This window comes from Thermobia domestica, chromosome 4 (assembly GCF_964235325.1).
Source record: "Thermobia domestica chromosome 4, izTheDome1.hap1.1, whole genome shotgun sequence".
Taxonomy (NCBI): Eukaryota; Metazoa; Arthropoda; class Insecta; order Zygentoma; family Lepismatidae; genus Thermobia; species Thermobia domestica.
This window is the reverse complement of record NC_137457.1, coordinates 6,424,036-6,449,107: the sequence shown is the minus strand read 5'-3', so window position 1 is coordinate 6,449,107 and position 25,072 is coordinate 6,424,036. Positions and strand designations below refer to the sequence as shown.

Genomic DNA, 25,072 nt, shown 5'->3' with positions numbered 1-25,072 from the left:
GTAATGTTTTTTCCTTATTAAGTTTCCTCAGCATGTTACTGTTAAACGTAAGCTTATTAAGAATATAATTGAAACCACAAAAGTGATAAGAACAAGAACTATTAAATTTATTATACACTATTCATAATGATAAAGTTTATGTACTCTGTTTTTTTTTTTTTTTTTTTTCAGAATGCTACAGGTTAGCTTCATCACACTAGAAATGTTTTTTTTTTTTTTTCCTTTATATAATGGAAGTCATGAGATGTAGTTAAAACAGAGTGTTTATGTTCAGAAAAAGCTACTGAAGGAGGTGAAGGTTCCCACTTGAAATCTCTCCTTTTATAGCTATGTAATTCTTGAGTTTAAATTAATAAGCACAGTCACGGGACAGTTTAGTTCTGTTATGAGTTTGTGAAATAATATTAATAATTTTTTCAGAATTCAAATGTGTATACTAAGTAGAATTATAATTTCTTATTTTAAAATTTTAATTAAAATTTAACAAATCTAGTTTAGTTAGGTTATAAGCATAATCATATAATATTTCGTACGTGTATGCTTTACTGGTTGCATTAATAATACATAATTTAAAAATTGAATAGCATATATCTTAAGTTGAAAACTGAAAGATTAGTAATTTAAGAGTTAAAGAAATATATAATATTACTAATTATTAAGGAATAAAACTTTACATAATGTAAACTTACCTCATTTTTGTACTGGTTACTGAAATATATTTTTTATAAGGTACATTTTGACATTAAATGAAACAAAAACACAAATCAATACATGTTTATTTCCCCCGTTGTTGCATATTGTTTAGTAGTAGAATTTTATCACAACAAAATAATATTCAATATACTACATATTATGATGAAATATTGTACTTCAATACATTAGTACTGAATGTACAGCTCCTTCTTTGGTTCTACAAAGTTAGTACTCACAATAACCCAGTTTCTTCACTTGTTCTATGCTGGAAATCCCAGCCCAATACCTGCAATCATATTTTAATACTCTGTTAGTATGAGCTGAACAATAAAATTATATGTTCATATTATATTTTATAATAAAAATAAGTATAATAACAATACTTGAAAGAAATTTTGATATTTTAGTATCAGTGATAGAAACAGGGAGTGATTTGTTACTTTAAATGACATAGATTTCACAAGATTTTCTACTTATTTCAGAAAGATTTATAGCAACTGGATGTACAGTCCGCAGCAAAAAACCTGCAACATGAGCATGTAATTTGTGAAACTACGCCTAACAGTGCAAGGAATCAACATAACGTCTAAGTGGCGCGAATCACGCCACCTCGGCGTCCTCCTCTGCACACTTATTCTGAAGCAAAAGACTTCGTCGTTTCACAATAAACTTACATGCTCCTGTTGCAAGTTTTTTGATGCAGATTGTACCATTTCATTCATCTAAAATTTCTAAAATATCTGTAACTCTATTACAAATAATACTTACAAATGAACCAATACTTGATTAAGTAATTCACCATAACAATGTTTAGTATATATTTAACATTAAGTACATTTCGTATTTTTTTCCATACAAATGAAATCCATTTTTTTTTAATTAATACTATCTCCTTTCATAGATTTGTTACTTCAAAATTTGACTTTTGAACTTAGCGTTATCATAAAATTCATCAAATATTTCAAATCTATCACATTAATATCCTTAGTCACTTTACAACCCAAACTATTCTGAGATATTATTGACAACGATAGTGAGTATATTTTGCAAATCAAACCAAATCGCTTGGTGTAACCGCCCATTTTGTAAGTCTAAGCCTGCTCCAGCGCCATCTGCTAGCAACCGGATGAACTACATCCAGCATAGAGGTAGGCACATGATCAGAGTGCTGTGATGCCCTGTCCTCATCAGGAGCTTTCTAGAATTAGTAACCGTCACGTCTTGTTTTCACGTGACTCTTCAGTTTGCTTCCGACGCTGGGTGGGCGCTGAATATTGGGAAGCCGGGAATCAAACCCGGAACCACGGTGACGTGAGTACAATACTCTAACCACTAGGCTACAGTGTCCCTGAAGTATATTTTGTAGTAGATGGAACGAAATAAAATTGATTTAAGCAGTTTGTTTATGATAAAAGAGGGAAAATACTTTTAACCATCATGGTTGTTTATTAAATATATCATAGCCAAAAATATTTTTCCACAAATGTTTGAATTAACTTAATAAATGTTATTTATAAACGGTATCAAAAAAACTAAAATAAAATGATGGCATTATTGATATGTTTAATTTGATTTAAACAAGTGCTAAACATAGAAAATTTCAATCCTCTGAGGACTTATTCATGATAAAGAATTCCGTTTACTTATTAGAACCAGCTGGAAATTTATATTGCTAATTTAATTGCTATTATTTTTTTTTCTTTCCGAGGAAAATAGATGGACATCATAACATCAAAACTACTAAGTTGCTATTATTTTTCTTTCCGTAGAAAATAGATGGGACATCATAACATCAAAACTACTAAGTTGTTATTATTTTTCTTTCCGGAGAAAATAGATGGGACATCATAACATCAAAACTACTAAGTTGTTATTATTTTTCTTTCCGGAGAAAATAGATGGGACATCATAACATCAAGACTACTAAGTTGTTATTATTTTTCTTTCCAGAGAAAATAGATGGGACATCATGATATCAAAAGCACTAACTTGCTATTATTTTTCTTTCCGAATAAAATAGATGGGGCATCGTAACATCAAAACTACTAAGTTGTTATTATTTTTCTTTCCGGAGAAAATAGATGGGACATCATAACATCAAGACTACTAAGTTGTTATTATTTTTCTTTCCGGAGAAAATAGATGGGACATCATAACATCAAGACTACTAAGTTGTTATTATTTTTCTTTCCAGAGAAAATAGATGGGACATCATGATATCAAAAGCACTAACTTGCTATTATTTTTCTTTCCGAATAAAATAGATGGGGCATCGTAACATCAAAACTACTAAGTTGTTATTATTTTTCTTTCCGGAGAAAATAGATGGGACATCATAACATCAAGACTACTAAGTTGTTATTATTTTTCTTTCCGGAGAAAATAGATGGGACATCATAACATCAAGACTACTAAGTTGTTATTATTTTTCTTTCCAGAGAAAATAGATGGGACATCATGATATCAAAAGCACTAACTTGCTATTATTTTTCTTTCCGAATAAAATAGATGGGGCATCGTAACATCAAAACTACTAAGTTGTTATTATTTTTCTTTCCGGAGAAAATAGATGGGACATCATAACATCAAGACTACTAAGTTGTTATTATTTTTCTTTCCGGAGAAAATAGATGGGACATCATAACATCAAGACTACTAAGTTGTTATTATTTTTCTTTCCAGAGAAAATAGATGGGACATCATGATATCAAAAGCACTAACTTGCTATTATTTTTCTTTCCGAATAAAATAGATGGGGCATCGTAACATCAAAACTACTAAGTTGTTATTATTTTTCTTTTTGGAGAACGTAGATGGGACATAAAACCCAAATTACCATATATTTTTTGACGAGTGAGATTCGCGCGTGATATAAAAATTTGTATGTATTAATGTATACAGAAAATATCTTAATATGGAGATAAATTGACCTTTTTATGTCGTCTTACCTCTAAAGATATCAGGAATATTAAAAGGCCAATAATCTGTAAATGTAAAGGAAGTATTAGAAATTTAAATATAATAAACGTATTATGATATTGAAATATTTTATGCGTATACATCCATTTGAATGTTAAATTGATTCTAAGAGAAGCTAGTTAATGTAACTACTTAAGCTACTTAAGTAGTCAAGCTACTCTAATATAGCTTAAAGTTTAGTTTGTTATAATTGAACGATCAATTTTATGAGAAAGAAATTAAGTATAGCAACAATAAGTGTTCATCTCTTCTCATTATTATTATTAGTAATATATTAATTATAATAGTTTTAAAAATAGTTTTGTTCTTAAGTGTTATTCTTAATGTAAATTGAAAGTAATCACTAATTGTATCATCTGAATGTATTATATTTGTTTATTTTGAATATATATTCAATTTCTGGATATAAATTTATATATAAATGAATTTTAATTCTTTATGTATTACAATCAGATTGCTTATAGTACTAATGTAATTTACAAATTAGCACACTCATAAAGATCACGATTCCCTTGTATTTTATTAAATAAGTCGACCTTTTATACCTCACTGAAAGAACCAGTCATGGTAGAAAAGAATAAAATGTTCGGAAGAAAATTACAAGACATAACTAACTGCGGGTTTGTTCTAAGTGTGTTCTGTTCTACCAGTACGTGAATAGAAATTGTATTAATGTTACCTAGCAACCTTCGGAGATGGAAATTGGTTCTTTCTTAACTAAAAATCGGAAAGGACCTATCCGGTAGCAATGATGTGAACAGACTTTGTAAAAGATGGCTGAAATTGAGCTCAAATGTAGATGAGACTATGTAGATTCAATACTCTAAAAGCAAATTGTTCTAAAATGGATGGAACAGAGTCAAAAAAGCACGAAACATTAACATTTATGCCAATGGAACCTCTACTTATCTCAAAAACCAAAAGAGATAGATGCCTGAGAATCAGCTTAAATATAGAAGAAATTATGGAGATTCTATATTCAAAAAGTAAAGTGTCCTAAAATGGATGGAACATAGTAAAACAATCACGAAACATGAACATTGAAGTCAATGAAAAAATCAATTAAAAAACTAATGTCTTCCACATATCTCAAAAACTATAACAAGGAGATAAATAATTGAAAGCTTATTGCAAAGACATAATGAAGAGCTTAAAGACGATGTATAGCACGTAAGATAAATATAGATAGAATATTGTCAAAAGTGAAGTTGTTTGAGTAAAATCAAGAATAGTGATAAAGTACATGTATTTTCTTCGAATTACACAAGGTGCTCCACATGGAGCTCCACGTGCTTGAAGTATCTCACATCTGAAATCTCCAGACTCGAGCTAACACGCAACGTGATTTTTGGCCTGATCACGCAATACAATCTGGTCCTTATGACAAACCAGATAGTCTCTTTAACAACTTCTATTTATCAATATTTTTTTTATTTTTTCATGAACTGGACTAAACAAAATAACGTTTTATACCGTATGCATATTGGAAAAGCTCTTGATTACTTTCATAGCATAAATGAAAATATACGTAGCCCAATTTTCTAATACTTAAGATATATTTTTTCTTAATACGACCGATTGCATTTTATTTGGTATAAACACCCTCGTAACTTAATTTTACAAAATAATGTAGTACTATTTCAACAAATTACAAGAAGATAAAAAAGTAGTCATAAAACAGAGAGGAAATATTCATTGAACACAAGAGTCATAGTGTTAATGTGAAAATTGTGGGTTATTATTATTATTATTATTATTATTATTATTATTATTATTATTATTATTATTTTGTGGAAACGAGCAGAAGACTGGTCTTATTTCGTTACTTTTACCTACCCATTCTGTAATATTTATTGTATCGTCCAAAAATGTCTGAAATGAATAACATATCTGTTTGCTTTTACTTGTAAATACGCGTAATATAATGAGTTTAAAAGTTTCTTGAGAGAGAGATTACATAAATTCATTTATTCCACGTAGCGAATTAAAAAAAAGTATTTAAATATGAAATGCTATGCGATTTCTCTGGTGTTAATAGCTTTCTTGAAACAGATATGAAGTAAATCTTCAATGTTTGAAGTACTGTGTGTACGTATACATCATTCCTACCACAATCTCATAAAAGATTTAATACAGCGATGAAATAAATACGTGTTCATTCAAATTTGAGACTTATATTAATGACACGGGTGAGAAACCACGCTGAGCGCTCATATAATCTACATTATAAAGTTGAAAGTGACCATGGTTTTGACTCAATCTTTTGAACCACCAAACCGATCTCGATAAAAGTTTCAACATTCACGAGGTTTGAGCTTGGCAGTGTTTTAATCTATTCACTTTGATAGTGTAACTTAGGGGAGGGGAGGAAGGGAATATATAAAAGAATAAATAAAACTTAATACCTTTTGAACAAAACGGCCGATCAAATTTTCAACGTAGATGAGGTTCCTCCCTGGGATGATTTCTATCATCTTACTTTGACGGAGCAACGTAGGGGAAGATACATATATATACAAAAATCAATATATATATACATATATAATACAGGTGACTATGCTCATAAATTAATAACTCTTGATCCTCCGTACCGATCTGAATTAATTTTTCCACGTAGATTATATTTGAACCTGGAAAGTTTTTTTTATCATTTCAGTTTGACGGTAGAACCTAGACGAGGGGGAGGGGAGAAGGGGAAATAAAGATGAATAAAATGAAATAACTGTTGGAACTACCCGACCGATCTCGAACAAACTTTCAACATAGATAAGGTTAATGCCTGGCATGATTTCTTCATTTCATTTTGACTGTGCAAGTAGGGGAAAGGAAAGGGGAGACATATATATAAATATTAAAATGAAATTGACCGTCTTTGTGACTTTATCACACCTAAACCCGACCAATCTCGACCAAATTTTCAAGATAAATGAGGTTCAAACCTAGCATAGCTTTTATCATATCACTTTGATGGTGCAACTTAGGGGAGAAGGAGGAAGAGAGATATTTAAAATGATCGAAAGTGACTGATATTAGTGTCGAATCTATAGTTTTCGGGGTCACTGAGTTGAACAGTGACACGTCCGATGTGTGTATATCCAAATTAAGCCCTGAAATTTGGGAAAGGAGGAGGGGGGATACATAAAAATGATCAAAAACGATCAATATTTGTGTCGAATTCATAGTTTTCGGGGTCGCTGAGATTAACAGTGACATTTCCGATCCCGTTTAAATACAAATTCAACCACACAACATGAGGGAGGAGAAAAGGCAAACATAAAAATAATCGAAAATTACCAATAATAAAGAGCGCTTTAGTAATAGTAAAAAGTGACTGACTTACGAGACATATTACTATTTTTTTCTTAATTTAACCCAGCGAAGAGGGTGATTGATGGTAGTAATATAATATTTTTACGGTTGTTTAAAAATCGATTGACAGTATAACCTAAGTTAATACAAAGTACTTTCATAGGTAAGTTAACAGCAGACAGTTACGTATATGGTTCTTATTTTTCAATAAGGTAAGAAAGATATTTGGTGCATTAGATTTTAAAGTAAATTCGATATGTCATCAAAATGTTTACTTGAGTTCAGTATTTGAATTTTTTTAAATGATGCGTTTCACATTTTAAATTTACATATGTAGTTTGTTCCGACCTTCTGTTAAGGGCTGTTTGAAGTGGAATTCATGTTTCTCTTCGACATAGATGCAATATATGTGTTATAACTTGTATATAATTAATATTGACTTAGTATTTGGATGTCTACTACTTGCATAAATTATAAGATGAACTCTGTGTAAGATAAATAAGTTCTGTCAGTTATTTTATTAATGGTTTACGTACCTCGTTTGTTGAAACACAAGTATCTGGTGCAGAATAGCCTTCCTCTTAATGTGCATCTGCACAGGTTACAGTCTTCATACCATCTATAACCAGGCACACACTCCATGCTTCCTGTAAGCAACAATATTGGTTTGTTTAAAAGTACCTTCTTTTCCTTGTCTGCAGGATAAATTGTATTTCAAAATCAATTTTATACAGTATTTTAATGTCTACTTAGTAATATTTCTAAGCTATTTTAGAAAGTGAAAACCCCGAGAAACTTGAATCAGTAACTTTCTATTGAAATTCTTTCACAGCATTGGATCTCATTCAATCTTAACTGTTAAGCAATGAGAAATAAACACAAAACTTATAAACCTAACGCATCTAAATAAACCCTTTTAAATATTACGACTTATTACAAATACAAGATATACGGACTGCTTTCCATTTCTTTTTATTTATTTTTTCAAGTTACTTGTAACATTTCAAACATTAAAATTAATCTTTGAATGAACTTGAAAATCGAAAAGTAAAATTTGGTTAATTATTGTTAACATTGAAATATTTTTTTAAAAACTTTACTTGTTTGGTATTATTTATATTTGTTAATTTGAAGATGATTAACATTTGATTTGATCTGGTTCTATACTTTAAAATTTGATAAATTTACAGTTCATAATTTTGAAACACAACATCTACTGAGTAAGTGGAGTTATATTTAGTAAGAAGTAATCCAATAAATTTATTTTTTAAATAATGTTAACTTTAATTAAATTCTCATCGATAAATTAAAGTTTGTCCTATTGTTACGAAGGGTACAAAAACCATTGTTTTAAAACTTTTCTAAACAAATAATTATATATTTTCAAATAAAAGCTCGTATTACCTAAATTGCAAGGCATATGAAACTTGATTTATCTCTCCTCCGCAATAGTATGTAAGGTTAACGTTTGGACATTTGTAAATTATTCATTGTAGCTTTGTAAAATTCAAGATTTTTAATAAAACTCCAATTGACCAAAGTAGTATATTTTAAGAGTATATATATGTCTTACAGTTTTCGCTGTGTAATATAGTATTCCTCAGACACATTATGAGAAAAATATCCAATTTTTGACTGCTTAAATACAATCTGAATATAGAAAACGCCCACTTTCTCTTTATTAAACGTGAACCTTTAATTGATTCTAAAAAGTAAATTTTTAATTAGATGTTGTCACTTTCACTTTCTCTTTCCGTGCACCTGTTATGAAACTTTTAAGAACTAAACTCTTATTTAGATGTTTGTTACTTAAATTTTCTGTTCACTATTGTCACCTGCTGTTCTCCGTTGTATACTTATCCTAATAGATCGTGTTAATTCTTTTAATTGTTTCTTTCTATTTTATCTGTAATCTTTTCCTATAATTCATGTATCACAAGTCCACTTGAAAAATTCATCAACTTCTCCTTCCCACATTTCTTAATCCACTGGTCTTCTTTCCACTTTCTTATCACACTCCTTATCCCTTTCTAATACTTTAATTCCTTCCGAATCTATCTTATGTTCCGTTTCTTTAATGTATTTATATATTGCGTTGTTGTCTCTTTTTAGTTTGAGATCATCCTTATATTGTTTTATCCTTTAGTCAGTTGGAGTTTTATTAGGAATTTCGACATTATATTTAATCTTTCTCTGAAATAAGCTTGAAGATCGAAACGTCAAATCCCGTTAATTGTTGTTACTTTGTAATATGCTTCTAAAAACCTTAATTTTATTTACATTTCCCCATTTGAAATGTGCTCATATTTGACTCCAAACTTGACATTAAATTACGTTTTCTAGAATAATTTATATGCTAAATGCTATTATTACTCGTGCTTCTTTCTTAAACGAAAAAGACTGAAACAAACTGTAAACGGAAACAAATATGGAAATATTGTTTGATACTATTGAGTTCAAGAAAGAAACTTGTTAGCAATAAGATCCTAGAGATATATTACCAGGAGCTGAAAAAATCACTCGGCTGCTCACCAATTGCGAGTACTTTTTGAATTTGGGAGTAAAGTTCGATCAATCAAAAACGTATTTTATTCCACACAACAAACAAAAATGTAATATTTCAATGCGCCACCATAGTAAACGATCTTTTTTGTTTGATACTTAGCTTCTGTACACCGGACAGCTGGCACAACCACAGAAAATTCAAGAATAAAAAGCAGGTATCACTCTTTGTTTTATTTGTAACAGACATGCCAATAAATAAAAAATGTATTGATATCTTTACTGTGTCGCAAAGTGATTTTTGCTTATTTGTATAAACACGGTGACAGCAAAATTGTCTGGCTAGTAGATTTTTTTTTTTTTTTTTTGGCTGGCTAGTACTTGTAAGAATGATTTTTCAAGCCCTGTATATTTTTCGCTTTTCCTAACTTTGCCTTAGTTGTACATAGGTTTGTATTTAAGGTCAAGGTAGTGTATAAAAGTTGATAATATTATATGTGATTTTTTCATATTTTTATAAGTTATTTCCTAACAACAATTTAAAACGGATGGAAACATTTTAAACAATAGAAAAATTGGAAACTGTGTTTAACATTAAAAGATATTTAAGTAATATGTACGTACCATATGGGCTTCCTATTCCAACGTAAGGTTCGGGAATGATAAAGTCACTATGTATTGCTGAAAATGTAATTACACAATTTTAAATAAAACAGTATTTTTGAAACCTTTAAATCCAATGCAATTTTGTTCCTAAAAGTACTTACACTTCCAACTTAAAAGTTAATTTCATTGCTTCTTTACAACATATAACTGCATATTTCTTAACCTATTTGTCTCTATAACTTCCTTTATTGCATGCTGATCAGTTTAAAATAATGAATGTCTGAATGTAGAAGGTATTCGCGAAGATAAAATGATTTCCTGATATGAAAAGTTATAATATTGTAAGCACATTATATTGAATAAGGCAAAATATTTTGATTTTTTTTCATTTTGAGGTTTAGAATATAATATTTTTTGAATTACTTTCAATGTATTTGTGTATGTAACAATTTACTAACAACGCTGAAGAATTTTTAAATTTTGCTTTGTATTTCTGCAACAGTATATGATATATACATCTGAATCTTCTGAAACTTCTTGTAATGTGTGCGCAAATTACAGGCTTCAAAATTAATAATTACTCTCGTCATCCCTAGCGTTGCGTATGAATATATTCTGTTTTATTATTAAATATCTTTAAAAGAATTTAAGGAAGTAGGTTAAAAATTTTTCACTTGCCTATATTTATATGAAGCATAAACGCATACTAGATTTAAAAATATACTAAGTATTAAACTTGCTACAGATTAATTTACCTTTCGTTAATACGTATGTTCTATCCAAATTATTGTTAGAAATGAATCATCCTTTAACACTTTGAGTGCTAACTCCGTACTTTTACGGAGTAGCTGATCTTTTGTAGACTGTGGATTCCTTATTTATACGTTATGTGATTCAAAACGTATTTCAATGGTTTTGCTCCTTTATCATACAGAGTTAGCAATTTGAAAATATCCCTTGGACTTCGTAGTTCGGAATTTCGTCAATAGATGGCATGAATATCCTAATTAGTACCTTATTACAGCCAGGTTTCAAAACCCATATACTTACTGTTTGACCGTCAAAATGGCGAGAAAGAGCCAGTCGGACGATTCAATACTCTTTACTTTAGAAGCGGAATTGAGCTACCGTAATTAAGATTTGTTTGAAGGAGAATTATTGGACGATTGCGAGAATGATCCAGAGTATGTAGCGACAGAAATATCAGGTATTTCAGTTAAGCAACCTTGAGATAATAATAATATCCGTATTCAGCTTCCTTGCACTACATGTAAATGTTATTTGTGATTTGTAATGATTTTGTGGTTTGAATACAGAATATTATACAAAAGGAGTAAAGAGCAAACTCTAAACTTTCAAACGGTGCAAATAGTATTATTTTAGCTTTTCTAGATTTTGAGATATAATTTTTCAAAGGTTGAAAAAAAAAGCCCAGCATTCTTGGGAAAGCCTGCACTTCACAGCCCAGAACTCAAAGTGTTAAAAATTCTAATAACATTTCCTTCCCGTCCATTGATATTCAAAAGCATGAGTAGCGTTTTATTACGTTACTACTAACTACATAAGACTTTTGGACACTATTAGATTTGTTTATTATTAGATGCTATTAGATACTATTAAATTAGATTTGGATACTATTAGATTAAATTTTGATACTATTAATTTGGCTTGAGACTCACCTTCTGTTGAAGTACTTTCCACTGGTTCTTTAGTGCTGGTGTTACTGCCACCTTCAGTGCTTGTTTCACCATTTTTGGTATCATCACTTGCCAGTCCAGTTGTAGTTATGCCTTCTGTCGTACTGTTGACAGCATCTGTACCTTCCGTACTACCAGTTGTTGCAGTCGGAGTTGTACTTTCACCAGCATCAGCCGCTGAAGCTCCACTTGCAGCATCTGTTGAGATCGTTGTGGCTGTGGATGTTGAGGATTTTTCTGTTGTGCTTTCTGCAGCTTTATCATTCGTATCTCCTCGAGACGTATTGAGATAAAGTGGGTTCTCTTGCAGGTTTGGACCCTTAATTTGCCTCACAGGAAGGTTTGGTGACATTTGCGGAAACTGTTGCACAAATGACGACGATGGTAAAGGATATGGAGGAACTCCTATGGGTGGAGTTTGTCCTTGTTGAGTATGTTGTGTTCCTCCTACTTGTGGAACATTCGGAGGTACATTTTGACCAGCGTTAGGCATATTAACTGGAGGAGGATTATTATACTGAGGTGGTGGTGCAAGATTAGTATTTGCTGGCATATAATTAGTGTTTGGTGACACAGGAGGATGTGGCAGAGCACTATTTCCTTGTGGAACACCAGATTGATTAGGCCCTTGTAAAGAATTAGAGTTTCCTGCTCCTTGGGGTGGTGAAGATGCTGAAGGTGCCTGAGAAGGCCCAAATCCTTGACCTACAGATCCTGCAGGTTGCTGAATCTGCCCTGGACGAGGAACTGCACCTAGAGCTCCTGGACCCGGAACTACAGGTTGTTGAGGACCAGGTTGAATTCCTTGAGGACCAAGTACGGGTAATGGAGGTCCAAATCCAACGGGTTTTGGTGCATCAGATTGCTCTCCAGTTTTTATACTAAATACATCAGTAATTGAATTTTTGATTGTGCTCAATGCCGCAAAATTCTGTACTGCTACATCTTCCACTGCTTTAGTGGCATGAGGCCCACTACCAGTTGAAGTCGTTGAAAATTGGAAATTTTTTGTTCCTGTTTTGGGATCTACAGTTTCTTGTATAATTGTGTGTCCTCGCAAAGTATTACTAGGTCCCTTTTCTTTTATAATTGTAACTTTTGTTTCTGGATCTGCCCCACTTCTTATTCCTTTCGATTTCGCTCCTAAAATCAAATTTCTGTAAATATAAACTTACAAAAGATGTAAACTAATTAAATAATTACGTAAAATGTTAATCTTAATGGATCACTAATTTTTCTTCTGAAATATGTACACTCATGTCCAAAATTACTGTCGCATATCTATAACTGTCTTTTTGTAAGAATATAATTTGATCATGAGTTTGCAGGGTACTTTTAATACTGATACTATGTGTATAATCGGGAAATGTATATTTGTGGTAACTTTCATGGGAAAAGAATTATATATACGAAAATTAGAATGAGTAAAAGAAAATGTTGCTAAATGGACAAGAAAGTTTTATTTTCGTTTTATTTTTCTTATTTACTGCTCTTTTGACATGAAATTTGCCATATACATGTGTTTGCCGATTATACACATACTAACATTATAAGAAATACCGGGCGAATTCGTTATCAAACTATATTAATACGGCAATATATTTATAGACATGCGACAATAATTTTGGACATGAGTGCACAAAGACGCACGTGTGTACGATGTTCGAGTATAATGTAATCATACGAGTACAATAAATTATACAATATGAGGTAAGAATGTGCATTAAATGCAATGTATATACATATTTATTCGAAAGCAATGTTTCCTTAATACGAAACACTATGTTATTCTCCGCCAACAACGAACCTTGTTGTATAGAACAAAGAAATGTTATAACGTGCTGTGCGAATAATTTAAGTTCTGGATTTGAGGAACAGTTCGATAGAGGCTCTAAAAAATTTTTTTCTGGTTTATTATTTTGAGTAGGTCATGAACACAATGTTCAAAAGTACATGATGATAATTATTCCCGAAAATCTATGTTCTCTTAAAACTATTACTGTATGTTGGGTGATTACTGCAACGTATATTAACCATTATAGAGTAAGCTAGAAAACTCAAATATATTTCCCTTTTTCCCTTTTTTGACTTTTTTATTCAAGTATTATCTTTGTATTCTTGTAGTGGATTTTACAATTTGAAAAGTACCACTAATTATGAGTCATATATCAGTCTGCAGTTAGTTATCTTTATTTGTTTCGAAACTGGCATTTCATTAGTAGCCAGCAAGAGTAAGCTATGTAACCTAACATATAACACATGTCATGTTGGTTGCCTAACCACTCTGTAAAATTTTTGAAATCTATACATGTTCTCTGGTGAGGAAATACTTTATTGTGAACTTCAGATATTCTTTTATACTTTAACATACGTTCAATTTACAAAATGGAAGGCATAAACGACAATCTTAACGGTAGTACAATTCTTTGTGTACAAAAATTATTCTTTCTTTAATATTACATCGTGTCAATATATTTGAAATGGGAAATTTAGTTACATTAATTTAACCTTCTCGCTCTTAAAGTTTAACGGCCTCAAGAAACGTTATTGCTACCTACTAACTAGGTAGATCAGAGGCTGACAACTTTTTTTTATTTCCATTTACCATTTCAGAAATCATAGCGGTCTACTCAGCTGATAATTAGGCCGCTAGGGAGAATTATAAAGCAATAACAGTGATCGATACAGATATTGAAATATCGAGGGCTCTCAAGACTTGCCGAGTGACTGGTTATTAGACTGCACTGCATACGTACTAACCGAAGTTTATGCATAAATTCTAAATATTTTTGTTCCACTAACTAATAAGTCTAAGTACTACATTTTCAGAACAGTTTTACTAACAAATTTTAACTAAAACGTTATTGCCATAATACATTACTCTAGTAACTTTTTAAACAACTTGTTAGAACTAGAAAACTAATTGCCCACCGTTAACTCCTTTTCTTCCTATCGTCATCATCATCATCGTCATAGGTACCCTGTCATTATTAGCAGGTCACTTCCTGCAAGTGAGATGGCTTCCATGCTCCACGGTCTTCCGCTAACCTCTTCGTCTTCACGTATTTTTTTTTTTGTGTTTTGATATAGTCCATTAACTGTAGTCTCTTTCTCCCCCTCCCTCTATTTCCTGCCACCATACCCTCTAGCACGTCCCTCATAAATTATTTCTTATCTAATGTCCCAACAAGTTTCTCTTCTTGTTCTTAATAATATCTAAAATTGTTCTTTTCTCACATATCATTTCCTAACACCCTTTCATTTGTTTTCCGCTCGACCCAGCTAATTCGCTCCACACTTCTTCACACCCACATTTCGAAAGCTTCCAGTCGTCTCTCACCGCTTTTGCGTAATGTCCACGTTTCTCGTCCACACAATACAATACTCCACAAGAAGTATTTTATGAGTCTTTTTTTTCTCAACTCTTTATTCAAGGTCCCGCAAAATAGTATTTTCTTACTCCTAAAGGCCTCTTTCGCCATTCCTATCCTTGCTTTTGTTTCCTATCCATTTCATATGATTAGTAATAATACTACCCAGATATCGAAAACTTGTCACCTGTTCTATTTTCTTCCCTCCTATTTCTATATTTGACACCGACCCCTTCGTTCCATTCGCCGTGGCTTTTGTCTTTCTACTCTTTCTTCTGTCAGCAAACTAGGGAAAAATAGAGTGGTGGTTTCCCGTTGCCTTTCTATCGAGTGATCGATTATATCCTTGAATCTTGTACTTCTAATTTTCTTCCTTCAGAATGCAGTAATTAATAGAACTCAATTTAGCGCCCCCCCCCCCTGATCAACCAAACCAAAGTGCTCCACGACTACACCTGATATTAACATCACACAGTAATTCTTCTATTCCATTTTTTCTTCAAGTGGTAAAGCTTGATTTCCAAACATAATTTAATTTTTAGTACAAGACTGGAAAAGTTACTGGTATAAAAGTTAAATTTAATAATAACAAATCTTATTTGTGAAAATATAAAATAACAAGGTGATATATATTGTATACGGAACATATCTTCGATATTTCTTTGAGTAATGATATAGAAGCTATTCCAAAGTGTCCAATTTTCCCGTTTGGGTTGCGCGCATACAATTTGGTGTAAGAATAGGTCGTGCCCTAAGACCTTCACATATGAAGAACGGTGGCCATAGCTAAGCGGGAACATGACCAAAAATGGGTCAACAATCAATGGAAATGCCCATAAGGCGCGCATAATATTCACATATTTTGTTTATATCGCCTAAAAGAGAGGGCACGCTCCGTTGAGGTTTGATGAAAGTGAGACTATACCTTGAGCTGTAAGAGCACTACGAGTTTCATCGCACTCGAGACTGCAAAACAGGGAAACAAATCGAGTCAAAGTCAGGGAACGTATCATCTCCGATGTTCACACTGGTTTGATTTGGGGCAAACGCCTTATCCTGTTCGTGTACATATTCACTCAAAGCACGGTAATCAGTTAAAGTACTGCACTTTCGTTTTATATGATCTTGCTCTGGAATGGGACGATTGCAATGTACAAATGGAGCATGGACAGTTCGATGTTGTGCATGTGCCATGCTCATTGTTTGGTACTTAGGAAGAGGCAAAGCAATTGCACCACGCCCTAAGACATCTGCACTCTTGGATGATTTATTTTATTCACAAGAAGACGAATCTAGGCTCTTGGGCGATAAAGGTGGGCCATTTTTGTCAGAGAACAAAGAAATTAACAACTGAACTTTTTTTTACATACTTATGTATAACACATTCCATCGTACATAATAATCACCTCAATTGCCTGAGTGATACTGAGAGTAAGGGAAACCTTATACTTCAGTTCCGGTAAAACATCAATCATTTTGTATCTTTCAATACCACATGTTACGCTAGTGCAATAATAAGCTTTTCTGCGAACATTCCTTTTTTGTTTTAGATATGGTGCACAATGTGCAAAATCCTAAGTACCATTCATTTCCACTTTTTTAGTCTATATCAATGCCACTCAGCGGAAATATGATACACGATTACGGCATCCTGTTCAGAGGTTTGCCTAATATCAAACCAGTTTGAGCATCGGAGACGGTACGTCCCCCTATTTTGACCCGATTTATTTTCCTGTTCCGCATGCTCGAGTGCGATGAAATTCACAGTGCTTGTAGAGCTCAATATGTAGTCTCACTTCCATCAAACCGCAACGGAGTGCGCCCTCTGTTTTCGGCAATATAAACAAAATTTGTGAAAAACATGCGCGCCTTACGGGCATTTCCATTGTATTGTTGACCTATTTTTGGTCATGTTCCCGCTAAGCTATGGCCACCATTGTTCATATGTGAAGGTCTTAAACCACGACCTCTTCCCATACCAAATTGTATGAGCGCAACGAAAACGGGAAAATTGGGCACTTTTGGAACAGCTTCTCTCAAGGTACATTATTAGAATTTTCGAACAGTTTCTTCTTATGTACCTCTTCCCTTATCTTAATAGTTTAAGAAAGAATCTATAATTTACCACAGATATTTATTATGTAAAACATTATTTTCTCCATATATAGGACAGAATTTACAGAATAAGCAAAGATTTTGTAATCACTTACCGTCTGTTTCTGAAGGGACATAGTCAGATTCTGAAAAAGAATTGTTTAAAACATTAGAAGATGATAATACAATTTTTTTCAAAAATATATACTTTATGAGTTTGCTTGTGAGTTGAAAGAAGATAAATAGCTATTTCATGGTACTCTTTGATATACAAAAGAAGTAATATGTAGTAACATTTAACAGAAAAGAAAATATGAAAGACGCGTCTTCCCACAAAAGCGGTTTCCAACTACTTTCTAACAAACATAAATAGAATCGAATGAATTTTTGAATATTTAAAATTCTTGATTTGAAAACAATAATAATTTATAGAAATTTCATTTATTAATTTTAGAGAAGATTCATCTATTTTAGTCATTTAAATGAATTGTATCAAAGAATTTGTAAAGTGGCACTTGTTTTCATAAGCATACGTATTCCTTCTATCCAATTTTGAATGCAAAAAAATATTTTAAATATTGATTTTAATTTCTTTAAATAAATGTTAACTAACCTTGTACTTTTTGTATTACCTAATCATAATAATTTTTAATGAGCTATTATACTGTTTAATATTAAAACTTATATATAAATTCCAACTAACTAACATCAAAATGTTATGAAGTGTAACGTTTTCAAACGTATGTCTAAACCTCTTCTTTCGTGGGTAGAAGGTCGCCACGAAATACCACTACAAGTGCCACGAAACCGCTATTGCAGGAAGCTTTCTCATTGGCTGGTATAAAAATAAATTTTAGATATTTATTATTCTTAATTGAAATAATAGAATACAAGCGTAAATAACAGATTTTGTTATTTGAGTTGACAAACATAAATATAAAAATAAAGTGCTTGTATTGTTTGTAAATGCTATAAAGTGGTGCAGTTTATTAGTCAACAGTAATTAAACTTGAAGGGTATTAAAATTAGTTACAATTCTTGAACTAGAAAGGTTTAAGTGAAAAAAAAATTTTGATGACGTTTGGGTAGTTCTAATTTAACAATTTCAAATATTATGAACTTCATAATGAGAAATAGAATTAAATGATTATTGCATTAACAGAATTTTTAAGGAAAAAGAATTCTTACCTGCAATTAACTCATGATATTGAAGAACTTCGGTAAACAAGATCAAACAAACGTCTATCACACACATCCACTTCTTGATTGGTGTTGCTTTCTTAGGCCCATGCGTTATGAAACCATACACAAACCAATACATTTATCAACCCTAACACATGCAGTATCTTGTTACTGAGACAATTTACATTCTTTGGATATGAGTAAAATTCTTCAAGAAGTAACTTTCTCAACAAATATTTAATGAATTAAATTTAATTTAGAAAGCATTTAGAGTAGAAAGCTTCCACCAATTTGGATGCATGGCACTTGCAGACAAAGAATCGTGCGTGCAATCACTTATATATGATCACTGACTTTTTGCATGGGCGTCCGTGGATATGTATGAGTGGCAAAATTAGAAATAGATGTGTGAAAGTAATTAATAAGTCAGTTCAAACTGATATTATAAATAGTTCTAAGGTTTAGAATATTTATTCCAAGAATATCTTTAATTGAGTAACACACGTAAAGAATCTTGAAATAACAATTATTTACATATTACATTAAAAGAGATTACATATTAGATACTGGTGGTCTTGCTCATCAATCTATGTTTATATATAGCAATTGAATTTAGTCAATAGCGACAAACATATAACATTAATCTTGATAAAGATTTGTAATTAAGAATGGTGAAGATACTTTAAATTATCAATTACATTATTTAAAGTAACATATAATAAAGTGAGTGTCCCACATATTTAGCATGCAATGTATAGTTCAAATATAGCGTAGTAAGCTTATTTTTCACTTAAACAAAACATTCTAAGTAATCTGGGTTATAGCCTAACATACTAGTAATCAAATAATTCTTTTCTAGTCGTATTAAATAAATAAATTTCTTGTATTTAGTGTTAGAATCAACACGATGGTAATAAACATGTTAATAATTACTTGCAAATATTCATATAGTATTGCTCAAAAACAAGGCACATGTACTTTAGATATTAAAAATATACAGTCGAATTACGGAGATACACTTTAGTATCTGAAACGTATTTTGTTTTTTAGAATTATGAAGCAGATATTCACCTTTTGATATTCAAAATCTGTATTTTAAATGTATTTAATACCTAACATACAATATATATATAATGTATGTATATATATTATAATAATATAGAATAATGTATATAATATATATATATATATATATCAACATACAGTCACGGACGTCAATGCAGTTACTGTACAATTTGATCATAAGTTTTTATATTTAGAAAGCAGGAAACTTTTGATGATCAATATTTCTAGTAGTTTTAAAATTTGAAGGATCTCCAATAAAAGAGATTGTACACAAATCAAAACTGTTGAAAAATCGAAACTAAAATCAACCAGTCTCTTTCGAAAATATATCAGTTTCTAGCTGAAATATATTGTTTGTATTGAGCAAATGTGTAACTCAAAGGAAAGCTCAAGAATTTAACAAACAAGTTTCATGGTATAGAATACTTGTAGCGGATCCGAATTATTCTGAGAATACAACGTCTCAAATAATAAGACTAGTATAAAGTCTTGTGACTCGGAACTCACTGCAATAATAGTTTCTGTTTTCATTGATTTTGGTATTACCGACTAAACAATACCACATTTTAGAAACCTACTTTTATGGTTTAACATAGAGATGCTCATTAACGTATCTTATATTCTATTCTTCAATTAACATGTAATATTTTTTTACCTAAATTGACACATCTTTTCACAAGCACTTAGAAACTTCTGCTCTTAATCTAGTGTAAATAGTTACACTATCTTGGATAAAAGAGTTTAATAATAAGTATACATAAGCACCACCGAATTTTGTATATGAACTGCGTTCCAGTCGCGAGGTTTTCGATTCAAATCCCGACTCTTGAATAAGGTTCTTCTAGGAGTTTCACGCTCACAAAAGCCTCATGTTCTCAGATGAAACGTTTAAATTTAACTTCTCTCAAATATTTTTCTAGAACTACCACTAAACTCTCCAATATTTTGTTATTATTTGATTTCCTTACAAAATAATATAAGAATATGAATATAAAACTTCGTTAGTATATAAATAAATTTGTGCAATCTATTTTAGATTCATTTTCGTAAAGACATTTAATAGAGTTCCAAGTCGAAGCTGATTTAATAATGTTATTTTAAAGATAAGAATCCTGATAATAAATATGTTTAAATGCGATAAAATGTTACGACAATACCTCCTTTTAAGTAACATATATATTTATTTCTGTGTATTTGTTTGTAGTAGTACATGTTTAACCCGTGTTGTTTCAAATTATTCGAATTACTAATAAAGATATAATATTGGTACTACTATATTGTCGGAATTCACAATATAATCTACAAGTTCGGGTAAGATGGCTCAGTGGTAGACAGCTCACCTCTGTTGCTAGAAATCTTTGCCATAATCCTAAGCTAAGTACGTTTTTAATGAACAACATCATATCTAGGGTTTTCATGGGGTTCTACTATATTTTCATCCCACCAATTATTTCACGTTCGCTTTTATTAATTATCCGTCTTCTTTGTCCTAAAGAACATAATCGTGTGACATTAAATAAAAAAAACTCATTTCACTTTTCTATTCTAAAAGTACATATGTTGCTTACCAATATCTATTGTGTCTACTAAAGAAAGCAGGAGATCCTTCAAATTTGTATCTTCTACTTATCCCAGTACCAATTTTAGCATGTGGTGAAACTATCACGTCCCTTAATGTATTGATTCAATGTATTGGTTTCATTAAAACTGGAGCTTCATGGACGGAACATTATTGGATTTCTAACCACCGGAAGAATTGTCAATAGGTAAAAGCTATCGATTCGAGTTTCAATATGTTACCAGTACAAAATGCGACGACATACGACCAAATAATGCGATATATAGCCCTTTTAATAGGGCTCAGGGGATTGGAGAATGGTATACATATTATTTTAATCCGAAATAGTAATTATAAAAGTATATTGTTAGGAATTTTACTAAATTGTACGTAAATATGTACTAAGTTTAATTTCAAAAAAATAAATGGTTCTTCACCTACGGATTATACCAACTCATTTCTGATAGGAATAAGAGAAAAATATTAAATTAATTTATAAATTTATAAAATGTATAAAAGCAATTGTTAATTTTTTTTCCAACTAATACTATGTAGTTCGAAAATATTCATATAACAATAGAATTTCTAATTTTTTTCCTCATTAAGGTATAAACTGAAGATTACAAATGCAATGTATCAATTTTTGTAAAATGTTCATGCAATGTAGATTGATGAGAAGTCGATCTTGAAAAGGGGAAGTTATGTTAAGTGAGCTAGTTGTAATTCGAATTTCTGAAGAAATTTATCTAGAAAAAACTTCAATACTCTAAATTAAATTGTTGTAAAGATGTAATAGAACACTATAAGTAGAATAAAGTAATGTGTAGGATATGCAGTTAGGGCAGAAAGTGCTCCCAAATTTGCGAGTGTCAGTTATGTTGTTAGGTGAAGTAGCATGTGCAAATAATATCCTTAAGATATGAATATTTTAAGGTTGACATTACGAAGATATACATTATTAACATATTGAGAAAGGAAAATGATTAATTACGTCTGCGTAATTAAAGAATTCATTTTAGTTAGTTAAAGAGTGATATCGGGTACTGATAGAGGATAAAGAGATAGAAGTAATTTCTGTGTATGTTTAGTTACTAGATTGTCTTGTCAGTAGTGACACTTAGCTAAGTTGATTCAGTGTACTTGGAATAATAAGCTAACATAATGATATGCCCATAATAACATTCATCGAAATAATAAAAAAATTCAGAATTTTTTAATACGTATTTACCGATATCTTAAATGTTAAAATTAAAAGAAATTGTGCTACTAACTAATACAACAGATATTCAGTTGTAATTGTACATAGATAGTGTTTCAAATAATTCCATTTTATTTCAAGTAATTTCATTTTTAAGGTGTAAATATAAAACAAATCAATTTATATGTACTTCCTAAATGTATTTAACAAAAAACATATTAAAAGTGTTTGATAAAGGAAACCTAAACATATATTTTATAACATTAGCTTCCTATTGAAAATTAGTTCTTACAGAAAATTAATCATGATATTAAGTTCTCTGTGCACTCATATATATATATATATATATATATATATATATGAAATTTAATGTCCACATTTATAATCTGATTGGAGATTTATTCATTTGCGCTTGCGTTAAAAGATATCGTAAAGAGGTGCATGAAACAGAAACACTTTTCAAAACTTATACTCACGGACGGAATGAGATAGGTAATCATGCATGTAACCTGTAAAGAAGAAAAAATACTTAGTTATAACTACTTCAGTATATAAATGTAAAACAAAATTTTTTAAAAAACTAAATTTAATCTAATAAATATCACAAATCATTGTTTATCAGTATTTTTAAATAATGCTACTTTATTTCAGCTTCAAAGTTACTCTCCAAAATGTTGTATACAAAAGAATTATAGAGCATAGAGCATGTTTTGCCAAAAAATTTTTTAAAAAATTAAAATATTATCTAATATTGTACTACTCAACAATCAAATATTCTTATATTGAAAATCAAGAGTAACTATAGAGAGGAATACTTCTTAAAATTAGATGGTTACTTTATAATTTCTTTCAACAATATTTTAATGCAAAGTACGGGTATATAATAGTTTTTTTTCAACTTGAAGAGAGAGAGAGAGAGAGATAGTAGTGACATTACACACTAAATACTTTGAGCAAATCATAGTGTAAGGTATAGCTTCACAGAAAGTTAAACATTTAATCGTTTTCATCATTATAATTCTAAACTATGCTGAATGCTTTTAGTAATTCTATATATTACTAATTTTTGAACCAAAGGTATAAAATTCAAATATTTAACAAGATAAAAAAATCTTTCTATTTCTATTTTGATGTAACACTAGTGGGCTAAAAAGAACTCTGTGGTGAACTACAAAGAAATCTATCGTTCTCAATGTAAATAGATTATTACTTCTGTTCTGTTACGGCTTGCATAATAACCAAACACTAACACGTAACCTAGGCACACTGATATGTCACCGATAGATTGATGGACAAACTCTTCCGCAAAATTGTTTACCATTAGAAATATTATTTTACCAAAAATAATTATAAGAATATAATATACTATTGTAAGCAAGAAATAAATATAATTTAATAATATCTGGAAAGAATACTCTTAATGAAATAATTAGTGCATTATACGCATACACGAGCGATTATAATGTTATGTGGTACTTTCTACATTTGTCAATTCAAGTGTGTACCTAGCATGATTCCTATCCCACTAGTTTTGTGGTAAACAACGAGAAAAGCTTTGCGTACTGAAAATTGCTTAGGCCAAATTAATTGGATGATTTATCATAGGTTGCTGAGAAAGTTTGAAGAAACAACGGAATTAATTGAAAACAAGAAGTTTACAAACCATTTTAAGGTTTCATGTATTAAAGAAAGGAGGAAAGAATCAACTTAAACTCATTTTTACACACCAAATTCTGTGTAGTATCTGTTGAAGCTTTCCTGGCGACGTATTGTGAACAGGTCTTCTCGGGCTAGCAGCCAGGTAAATACTGTATTTACCTGGCTGCTAGCCCGAGAAGACCTGTTTACAAAATCCTCTGTAGGTGTGAATTTAATAGCTCACAAAAAATGAAAAAAAAAATATTTGACGGACCTGGGATCTCCGGCATACCGTACCTATGGGTCAAGTACTACGACAGCCAGTACGTTTCCCAGAGCAGCCAAATACTCTCTCTCCTGCAGTCGGTGCTCGTTCCTCAGCCTAGCTGCTGTGCTTGGACAATTCAGTGTCCATATATTGAGAACACCTTTTTGATGGTTGTTATTTCATATCGGCACTGTATGCTAGAGATCCCGGGTTCGAATCGCGGTCCAGTCAAATAACTTTTTAACTCTTTGTAAGTTATTGAATTCACACCTACAAAGGATTTGGTGTTTAAAAGTGAGTTTAAATCGGTTGTTTCCTAATTTCATTAATATATGAAATCAAACGTCAAAAAGGTGTTCTCAATGCATGAACACTGGATTGTCCAAGCACAGCAGCTAGGGTGAAGTATAAGCTATGTGGTCTGAGGGGGGAGCACCGACTGAAGGAGTGAGAGAGTATTTGGCTACTCTGTTAAGCGGATTGGGTGGCTTAGTAGAGCCGGTGGGTGTAGCCGAGCGGTCTGAGGCGTTAGGCTGATGATCGCGAGGTGAAGCCCATTGGGGGTTCGAGTCCCTCTATAGTAGCAAGGGTGGAATTTTAACTGTCCTCGATGTTTCTATGTTCGTGTCCCTGTCGTGTCTAGTAGTCCTGAAAAGTGGTTGCAGTAGAAAATAAGTCAGGAAGTTTTTTTTTTTTTAAAAAAAAAGTAGTTAACGTATCGGCACAGTATGCCGAAGATCCCGCGTTCGAGTCCCGGTCCAGTCAAATTACTTTTTCACTCTTTGTAAGTCATTTTATGGTTTGTTTGGAAGTTCTGTACTCAGCCTAAACTTACCAGGAAGCACTAGAATATCATGATCTTCCCTTTGTAAGGCTAAGGGTAATACATTAGCTAAGCTAGAATAGCTAAGC

At 31.4% G+C, this 25,072-nt stretch overlaps 2 protein-coding genes across 2 annotated transcripts in view; both read right to left on the bottom strand.

The window, feature by feature from the left end:
- Window positions 1–25,072, bottom strand: part of LOC145683692 (uncharacterized) — a 246,666-nt gene that overhangs the window by 1,370 nt on the left and 220,224 nt on the right. Inside the window, exon 63 of the mRNA XM_081755055.1 lies at window positions 22,731–22,763. Within this exon, the coding sequence (XP_081611181.1) occupies window positions 22,731–22,763 (33 nt within the window). The remainder of the gene's footprint in view (window positions 1–22,730; window positions 22,764–25,072) is intronic.
- LOC145683578 (uncharacterized) lies at window positions 788–18,572 on the bottom strand. Its single transcript, XM_081754924.1, has 7 exons — window positions 18,440–18,572; window positions 17,368–17,397; window positions 11,769–12,929; window positions 10,108–10,164; window positions 7,518–7,628; window positions 3,642–3,677; window positions 788–979 (listed from the first exon to the last, which is right to left on the bottom strand). The coding sequence occupies exons 1-7, from the start codon at window positions 18,570–18,572 to the stop codon at window positions 954–956; spliced, it is 1,554 nt and encodes a 517-aa protein (XP_081611050.1). The 3' UTR covers window positions 788–953.

Bases quoted from the DNA above. Each gene is read 5' to 3' on its own strand.
- LOC145683578 (XM_081754924.1), bottom strand. From the start codon at position 18,572: ATGTATTGGTTTGTGTATGGTTTCATAACGCATGGGCCTAAGAAAGCA. The intron at 12,930-17,367 runs GTAAGTGATTAC...ATTTGATTTTAG, and splicing joins TGTCCCTTCAGAAACAGACG to GAGCGAAATCGAAAGGAATA. The intron at 980-3,641 runs GTAAGACGACAT...ATATGATTGCAG, and splicing joins TATTCCTGATATCTTTAGAG to GTATTGGGCTGGGATTTCCA.